Source organism: Rhea americana, unplaced genomic scaffold (assembly GCF_003343005.1).
Source record: "Rhea americana isolate MKP2758 unplaced genomic scaffold, rheAme1 scaffold_246, whole genome shotgun sequence".
NCBI classification, from domain to species: Eukaryota; Metazoa; Chordata; class Aves; order Rheiformes; family Rheidae; genus Rhea; species Rhea americana.
This window is the reverse complement of record NW_028186364.1, coordinates 348,107-357,631: the sequence shown is the minus strand read 5'-3', so window position 1 is coordinate 357,631 and position 9,525 is coordinate 348,107. Positions and strand designations below refer to the sequence as shown.

General features: G+C 45.0%; 1 protein-coding gene across 3 annotated transcripts in view; it reads right to left on the bottom strand.

The window, feature by feature from the left end:
- Window positions 1-845: 845 nt before the first annotated feature.
- KIAA0319L (KIAA0319 like) overlaps window positions 846-9,525 on the bottom strand; it is a 34,129-nt gene continuing 25,449 nt past the window's right edge. For 2 of the 3 annotated variants that reach the window (XM_085306709.1, XM_085306710.1), the window contains exons 17-21: window positions 9,094-9,236; window positions 7,576-7,698; window positions 6,951-7,041; window positions 6,505-6,596; window positions 846-4,487 (exon numbers count right to left, since the gene is read on the bottom strand). In XM_085306709.1, the coding sequence (XP_085162835.1) occupies window positions 4,300-4,487; window positions 6,505-6,596; window positions 6,951-7,041; window positions 7,576-7,698; window positions 9,094-9,236 (637 nt within the window). In that variant the 3' untranslated portion in view covers window positions 846-4,299. The remainder of the gene's footprint in view (window positions 4,488-6,504; window positions 6,597-6,950; window positions 7,042-7,575; window positions 7,699-9,093; window positions 9,237-9,525) is intronic. The other variant, XM_085306711.1, reaches the window with a different exon arrangement.

Here is a 9,525-nt window from a genome sequence, read left to right as displayed (position 1 = left end):
AGCGCTACAGGGTTTGGAGTCGTTCGATGCCTTGGGAGGTCTAAGGGGGCTTTATTTTGCACGCAGTTGCTCGTGGTCAGACCCACGGGGTCTGGGGAGCACAGCAGACTATTTGGCTTCTCGTTTCCTTAAGTGACATTGAACTCYAAGGGCTCCAGTACAACCTATCGACCACGCGAGACGGACGGAAGGGCAGCGCTGAAGGTGAATTTCCTCTGCTCTTTGAAACATCCTAGTCCCATACTGCTATCAGGCCCCTTCGGGCTGCAGTGGTGCTGAAGCACGCTCTCCCAGCAGCCAGTTAAAGTGACAGCTGGGCAGCCTTGCTCCTCTCCTTCAAGGACTCCACTAATTAATAAACCTCCTTTGCTTCCTGGGGAGGTACCGCTATGCCAGGCATGGGTGCAGCTTGAGCCCTGAAGCTTTTGCAGTGAAGTCAGCGGTCCACACGTGTGTCTGCTTTGGGGAAGGGCCCTCAGGGGAGCGGCTGGAAGCTGCAGCCACAGCCAGGCCGAAACGCCAGCCCGCAGCACGCCAAAGCTTCAGCTCTGCTCGCAGGGCTGGGCGACCTCGAGGAACYGACAGCCTTTAGGGGCACGGCCGGAGAGCAGGCACAAGGGAGCTGCTCAGCCTGGCAGCCCCGCGAGCCCGCTACGGTAACGGCGCCCCACAGAGCACTGCGGCGGCTGGAGCAGAAGCAAACCCCCGTCCAGCGGTGCCCAGCGAGCCTCTGCTGCCTGGCAAGGGCGAGGAAGAAYGAGGAAGGACTTCCAACTCTTTTTGTAAGGAGTACAGTGCTCTTATTGGGAACCAGCTCACAGCTGACACGGGAGAAAGAAGCAAGCTAAGCAGCAGAAAACATCTTCCCTGTTTATTTCCAAGAAACATTTTGTTTAAAAAAATTACTTTTAATCTTGATCAAGTAACACTGCAATCAATAAACATCGTTAAACCAAAGCTCAGACAGGCTGGGCAGCCCCCCYGGTATACAGAAGAGTGAAGAAGAGATTTAAGAGCAAACTATTTTAAAACCAGATCATGACAATTGCCCTCAACACGTTAACAAGTGTTTGGAGTACATTTATACTGAAGAGGAAAACAAAGTCAAGGTAAGCTGATGGTTCGTCTAACAGATGCCTCGGCTCTTAACTTCCACACATGGGTAACTTATAGCCGGCRTCTCTAATTGTGAAATCATAGTGCATAGCAATGCAGAAACCTTCCCGGTGCAAGGTCAAACTAGGCTCATGGTACTTGGGTAACAAATGAGCAGTGATATTAGCAGTGCTAAGGGGGAGGAGGAGAGGGCGGTAAACGATTTTGAAATAACGYGTTTGCTCTACACGCACCCGCTTTGGGGGAAGGCCTGCGTTAACGGTGCGCTAAAACAGAAACTTGCCCCTACCACCAGTATTACGAGGTTCCTGTGCYGGGCCAGAAGTTACTGCCGCCGCCTTGCGAGGGTTTCCTCCTGCCCTTCGGCCTCACGCTCCGGCTCTCGGTGCACAGTGCGGATGCTGCGCGCATCCCTTCGCAGCCTTGCGCAGGTGACGGCGCAGAGGCGCCACGGGTTAACAGCCAAGTGCAGAAGAGGGCTCTGGGGAGGGGTGGCAGCTCCATGCGGAGAAGCTGCACAGCGAGGGAATACTAATGGGAAACCAGACCTCCAGCGGGGAGGCTTGCGCTATGCTCTGTCACAAACCTGCACTACGGGATGACAAATGACTAACGAGCGAGGAAGCTGTCCTAACGGAGCTGCTCAGCACAGAGCGCAGGGAATGCCACAGCCTGCTGCAGAAATCAAGCTTTCACCCAGAGGCAGGAAACACCGCTTCTGCCGACCGACTGTGGTGCCGTCAGCTGACTGAAGCACTTCAATGTAAATGTTTGTTTCCCACAGTGAAATATAAAGAGGAAGAAAATAACCTCATCTAAGCAAAGGTGTTGTCACATAATAGCTGCACAGATTTTAATTCTTCCCTTTTCCATAATAGGAAGCCAGGACTAGCTTAAAAGCGCGCTATGCGGCTCCTGTGAGGGTACTGCTCTCTGCAGTAAAGAATGCCTGATAGCTCAACCACTGCAAACAATCCTAATTTACTGCAGGGAGGACTTCCCCAGGACGGATAYGAGCAAAAGGCTCAAAAAGCATATGCCCCACGAACAAGAAACAGCTAAAGAGTACAGTGTTGCTCCTCTAACAGCATAAAATAAACGTCAGGCACAGTCCCAGGACCAAATCTGGTTAATTCCTGCAGTTTCAAAATCTCATTTTCTTTTAGCTTGTTAATCTCTCATCCAAAGGAAGGGAAACACGTTAAAGGAGTCACTCAAGAGTTAAGTGTCTGGCCATTAGTACAACTTGCAACAATAGTTTTCAGACAAACACTTGACTGTGCCCCTTTAAGGCATGGTAACTGAAGCATCCTGGTGTCACGCCATCCCTCCCTGTGTGTGGTCCACGGCGGGCCTGGGGGAAGGAACCGTTGTGAGAAAGAAAGGGTGCAGAAGGAGCAGCCCTGGCCAGGGAAGCTGGCTCACAGCACCAACCGCACTCGAGGCGGACAAGCCGGAGGATGGTCTGCGCTGTACCGCAGTCTAGGGAGAGGCGGTCGTGTGCCTGCTGGAGTTGATGGGGCACAAGACATGCTGTGGTACTTGCTGAGAACGACACGGACTCTGGTGCTGGTGCCCGAGGAAGACAGCTGATTGCCCAGAAAAATAAAGTTAGCAGCAGCCATGACTACATTCAGCAAGGGAACATTCCCTCACTTTCAACAGTGTTTAATCATCATCTAGCTCAACACAAATCAGTAGTGCAGCAATATAAATACAACCAAGGAAGTTAAAGCCTTTTGGCTTTCATACACCCCAAAAGCCAACRAAACAGGTTTCCAGTTTTAATAAATTAATACAAAGAAAGGCAATAAACTGCCCTCCCATCCCTGGAAGGGCAGTGACATCCTTCATGCCAGTGAGAGGCTGATTGCTGGCCAAGGACAGGGGTGCAGCTCGTGAAAGCAGCACAGTGAGATAAAGAAGCAGGTATAGGAAAGGCCCACCATACACCTGATTCCTAAAAAGGCTTTTCCCAGAGTACAAACAGTGGGGAAACATCACCACCAGCTGCTGGCACCCATCAGGTGATGCCTGCAGGTACTGACAGTTCCCTTTTCACTGTCTGAAGGGCATTAAGTGTGCCCCTCACACAGTGCTAGGAGCACACAGGGATATTCAGCCACAACATGAGGCCACTGAGCTACCAGCCAGAGGAAAACAGCCAGCTGTTGGGAACTGAAGATATCAACACCTGTGGGTCTGGGTTGTGCAAGCTTTAAAGAAAAAGTCTGGCATTTCATAATCAGGATACAGCTGGTAATATTCAGATTCAGCTGCTAATATCCAGATTCATGGAGGGCTTGGGGACCTACGGATACTGCTGGGGCCACTGAACATCTCACAGCTTTGGAATTAAAGCCAACCATCAGATGCAGATACCAAARGGGGGTGTCCCCTCCTCGGTTCTGGTACCCAACTTGAGAGCTTGCTGAAGGAGGTGGTCTCCTAGCCCAGCAAATTAGCACAACAGGCAGTTTTCCACATTTGAACAGGCACCGTGTCATCAACACTCCCAATGAGAAAAGCCTGACAGTAATTCAGAACAGCTACAAAAACCTCTCCCAACTGCAAACTGATGGAATGTGACCAGGGAGTTTAGATTTCCCCTCTTCTACACTCCAAAAGCAACCAGTGCATGTGAAAGGACAAGCTTAATTTAAACTAGTGCTTAAATGATTAGAAAAGGTGGGAGTAAAAGGAGTTGTTCTACAATAAGAGTAGCCTGTGCAAGGCTACTGGAGCCTGAAAGGAGCTCAGAGCACAGCTCAAAGAACAGTCTTGACCTTCCTTCTCCAAGGAGCTCCCTAGCAAATGACCTGGAAGTCCCTGGGTGTTTTCCTCTGCTGCAGTCTGAGGTGGGCTAGGAGTGTCCTGCACATTCACAGTTGCTCCAAGTGGTTCTATCCTGCTGCCTTCCAGATGCCAGCTCTGTTTTTTTTCCTGACGAATAGTCTGTGGTTCACAGTTGCCTTCTCCTCCCTTTGATTTCCCTTGACATTCAAATTCAAGTACAACCAGTTTTAACTGAATGAAAAGAAATCCACAAAAACAAAGTTATTTTCTGCAAAACAAGTTAGCAGCACAGTCCTAATCAAACTGACCTCCAAAGGTCCTTATAGAATAAGGATGGGAGCAGCCTTCTCTGTCACAGAGCTCCAGCAAAAGGCTGCCTGGGAGAAGCTATAGGATTTCCTCCCTCTGGTTCTTGGGTTTGAGCATCACTTGTCCATTGCGCAAGGAGCCATTCTGGCTGCGGAGCAGTTTCCCCTTTTCCCGGTCAGGCCACGTGAAGATGGCTTCATCACTGTCCAGTTCAGACTCCGAGTGCATCAGGCTAGTGTTGAGAATCTGGGCTTTCTGTCTGCCTCCTTGGAAGGAGAGAGATTTTCATGTTAAAAATACTCTTAATACTGGTCAAATACACCTTATTTCACTTCCCCTTTAAGTCTCATTCTTTTAACATGTCAAAGGGGCAACAGACTTTCCTGCATCTGTCACTTATTCCTTCAGATGTTGAAGACAAAGAAAGTGATCCTGTTTAAGATAACTTGGCATGACAGAGGTCACACAGAYATTTTGAGATACTGCAAAGCACAACACAGGTAGGGAAACAAATTACATTACCAAAAGGGGCTGTGAGAATATGTAGTATCTTTGTCTCCCTGACTTTGCTTGGGGGCATTGTTTAGAAAGCTCTCTGAGGGCAAAAGTTGTAGTAAAGAGAATATGCAGGTGTGTGAGAGAAGATTGCTGCATTCTTACTATCCTCCCTACTCATCTCTGCTTCTCTTGCCTGCAAGGGAAGAGAGATAAATTAATGGGCTGAAGTTGGATTAATGTGCAAGGAGAGAGAAAGACATTTACTGATACTGTCAGCAGMGAAAATACTTAAATTTAGCTTCTCCTTAATGGAGAAATGCAACATCTCCCCTGCTAATAGAATGTCCCCTGGACATATCTAGCAGGGAAAGACTTTAGTCAGCAGCCAGTCTCAGAAGAAGCAAGATGAATTTAGTTACCAAGAGAGCAAATGGYTGAGGCACATTTGCTACAGACTGCAGAACAATGAGCCCTTTATTTAACAGTGGGACTCTTCTGTGTGAGCTGACAGATGGTCAGATTAAAGCAGATTTGGGTGCTAAGGAAGGAAAAAGCACCTGCTTTTCTTCAAGGGTATCTGAATTTGTGCAGTTGGGATGCCTGATTCTCAGAGGAATGATCTGATCAGCTCTGTTGCTGCAATGCCCTCCAATGTTGTCCTTAGGCACTATTCACTTTTCTGGAACACCATTTAATAGAATAAAATTAGGATGAGCAATTATTTTCCACTAGCAAACAAGGATTAGAGACTACTTTGCACGCACTGTTAAAATGACCCCTCCTCTTAACAAAAACAGGACRAATACTCTTCTTTGAAATGACTATTTCAACAGCTGAAATGCTACATAGCATTTCATGGGGTTGTGTTCTGCACACTTTCTCAGTCCTCCCTCCTTTCCTGCTCAGCCACCAGCTCACCTGCTGGTGACAAAGGCTGGGGGTTCAGGTATCAGATACAATCACAACAAAAACCCTCTGGTAGGAAAAACCTCACTAGTCTTTGCAAAGTACCTGACAGGCACTCTTCAGGACAGCAACACAGACAGGCAAATGCTAGTTAAGAACACCGAAGATGGTCTTTCTGGAGCAGGTAAATGGGCCCATAACCATATGGAGTACTAAGGACTTCATGGGTCCCTACTCTAAGGTAAGCATCTGCCTCCTAGAAAGATTAAAGGATGGGCCAGAACATGAAACTTTCAGAGCCTGATGCCCACAAGGACAAGAATGGTTATATTTATCAGTAAGTCATTTTTGCTGGGAAAAATTGGGGGAAGGAAAAAAAGACCACCGTCTCCAGGCCTCAATTTTCTTACTACTTGGTGCCCTTTATCAGCCAAAGTCAGTTTAATGAAATGCTTAGTGACACTGGATCCATGCTTAGCTCTAGAGCATAGCCAAGAAATTGTACATCAATAAGAAGTAAACTGATTAAAACAGAGTAGCAGAACTTGGTGGGAAACTCTAGAGCAAGAGAAGTTATAGTCRATAYCAAKTTTTGGACCTTTTGGATCAGAGAACAGTTTGCACATATCCGTATACTACCTCTATAATACAAAGTGGAGACATCAGGACTAAGATAGTTTCAGCCTTAATTTCTAAACCAGAGTTAGGTAACTTCATTAAATACTCTGCCTACAGATCTGAGGCAAGCTCTTAGATCTTCTGAGACTTGTCTGTCAGTGCCTAACACTAAGTTTGTTTCACTCTGTGATTTTTAAGTCCACTGAGGAAGTGTGTTCTTAGTCAGCACTCTGAAAATGCTGAGCTCTTCTCACACTTTACCTGCTTTGGGATTTGGTTTCAACTCCAGGCTTTCTTGATCTGTTGCATCCAAAATCTTGTATTTGCTTTTTCTTTTGGATTTTCCTTTTCGTCTAAAGGGGAAGAAAAGGAATTAAGAGGCAGGCCACTTCTGAACAAGCCAGAAGAAAAAGTTCTCATCCTAAAAGCTATAGCATCGCTTGCTTATTTCAGATTATGTTCATATCAGAAAGTAATATGCTAAAAATATTGCTTTAGGTGCACATCTATAGGCAAATCTTGCTTCTGAAGTGAACCCAGAGTCCTAGAACCTTATTGTTTTACTTGAAACACTAAGGGACAAAAATTAATATCACCGGACTAGGCAGATGACCTGCTGGGACTATGGGTTTGAATCTCTTCCACCTCCTAATACAGCCCCTTGTTCTGAAGCACTGGTACAGTGCAGGTTATGGGCTCAGTCCCACCTCTTACAACAGCAGATCACCATCCAGGATAAGATTCCAAAGGCAACCACAATGACGAAAGATGCAATGATCACATACAGCACACTCCATTCTGAAAGCAAAACACCCCAGAGATAAAGACATTTTGGTACTTCATACAGTTGACAGTGTGGACTTTAAATGACTACTCTTGAGAAAGAAAGGCCTTTGCTGAATTATAGAGTCTACTAGCCATCACTGACACTACCACCAACTCACCTAGAGAAGCCAGAGGTCTGAGACCCAGTGCTCAGACTTCTTGTACAAGCTTCTTTGCTTTAGGGCGTTTTTGACAATGTGTGTTGATTTACAAAATTTGCTCTTCTGTAGCAAGAAAGCCTCTGCAATGGCATGACAGAAAGGGGCCTCACTTTATACACTAGGAATGGACTCAATTCTTAGGGCCTGTTCATCAAAAGGTTCTGAAGAGTCACTTCCCTACCAAATATTCGCTGCCAAAGAGGTAACAATTCGCAAGATCAAGACTAGGACTATTTCCTTATCAAAACAYGTCATCAGAGATACTGGAAGAAAGCAGATACTGTTATTCAGCCTACCCTGGGGTTCAAAAAACTGCTTGCTTCCTAAAGATGAGCAATGCACGTACCACAGTTACTTTCGCCATCCCCCATCTGCACCTTGATGAAGTTCTCCATCCAGAATGGGTCACAGATGCAACGCTTGGTGAAGGAGTCACAGCGGCCGTGCTCAGAGCAGTTCAACTGACATGCTAGGGACCAAAACCAGCAACTGAATGACTTATGTGCAAGGTTAAACCAAGACTTATTAAATAAATCTGGCATGTATTCTAGCTCCCCCTAAAAGGATTGGGGCTGCTTGTGGGCAAAACAATGTGACTTATAGCTCCCACCCCACATTCTGGAAGACTTGAGAAAAAAGTCAAGCCAAGACAGGAGTTTTCGTGCCTCACAATGAGTTTTTGTGCCTCACATAAGGCTAGAATAGGAGATGGGACAGTCTTGGCCAGATYATCTTCCCTTTGCTGCCAAAGTTTGACTACATATGAAATATAGAAATTGTTTTGATGCTTAACTGATCTTTCCAGACTGTCAAAAAAGTACAAAAAGAACAGTGCACTGTCAAGCAAAATTGCTTAGAACCTGAATAGTACAAAAATTACACCAAAACTAAACAGTATAATTTAAAAGTAGAAGTTCAAGATGGCCAATCCCAATAAGATCTAACTTGAATCCAGTCACTCTGCAGTTCATCTTCTTAGCTTAACTATAAGTAGCAAGTGCAAACATAAGTGCCTATGCCTCATGCAAAACCAGAAAAGCCCTGCTTCATTAGCAACATAACAGATAAAACATGAGAAAATTTTGCCTAATAAATCATGATTTTGATAAAGTCATGGAATTGGTATATTTGTCAAGTATATGCGTTTGATAAGGTTTTGCCTCTCAAATTCAAACTGTGTGAGACAGACCACAAGAAACAAACATATCCTTTAAAGTGTCCATGACTCATGGCGTGAAACCAGAGAATGGAAGACTAGCTTTTGAAGGAATAAAGGCACAAAATCATTAAGATCAGGAAATCATGAAAACAATTACTTCCCAAAATTCTAGTTTACTGTAACTAATTGATCAGCATAAGATCCTCCCAGGCTCGAGCTCATAAAAGGAAAACAGTGCTAATGTAAACTTGTAGAAATTTGATAGAGAGGAAACATTTTTTTTCAGACCAATGGATGTGTTGAAGAGGATATGAGTATGTTCACAGCTACCAAGATCTGTAATTTTATTTTTTTCAGTAAGACACTCATTTTATTGGCTGTATTCCATTAAAACTATATTTTAGTTTCATAAGGATCAATCTGTTTTTGATTTTGTGAATTCTCTTATTTTCCCAGCAATATTACAATATGACTATGCAAAAGAGAAGTTGAACAGTGGATAGGCGTAATCAATCGGTAATTAACTGACTGGTTATTTTGCAGTCTAATGGACTGATTTTTCTGTTTCCAATTTACTACTATAAGAAAACTATTAGCCTGGGGGGTGGGATGGCAGTACTTAGCATACATGTCAGCCCTTACTCTTGCAAGCATCTGGGGAAGTGGAAACAGATGTTAGCCCATATCATAGTTACTATTACTTACTGACTGTGTTAATTTCTAATGCCCGAAAAATGAGAAAATCTGACTGTTGTTTCCGGAGTTCATTTTTGAGTGTCCACGCTACCTCACGTCCTTTGAATATCTGATGGGGAGGCTGGTTCCTTACAAAAAACACCATCTTCGTGCTGGAAGTCAGACACACACACACAAAAAAGTTATCTGCTTCTTCTCCAAACATCAGGCAGAGAGCCATTCCCCCCCCCCCCCCCATCTGCTATTACAGCAGGACTTATTCAGAATTCCAAATTTATCTGAAGCCCAAACTTACATAAATATCAAAGCTGACTGCATCTTGAAAGCAGTAATGGTATAGACCTGGTCATACAGCAAAAAACTGTTTAGGGTATCTGATAAACATATTTTGGATGCAACAGCTGAAGTATTACAAGATCCCCTTGCCTGCCTCACTCAGAG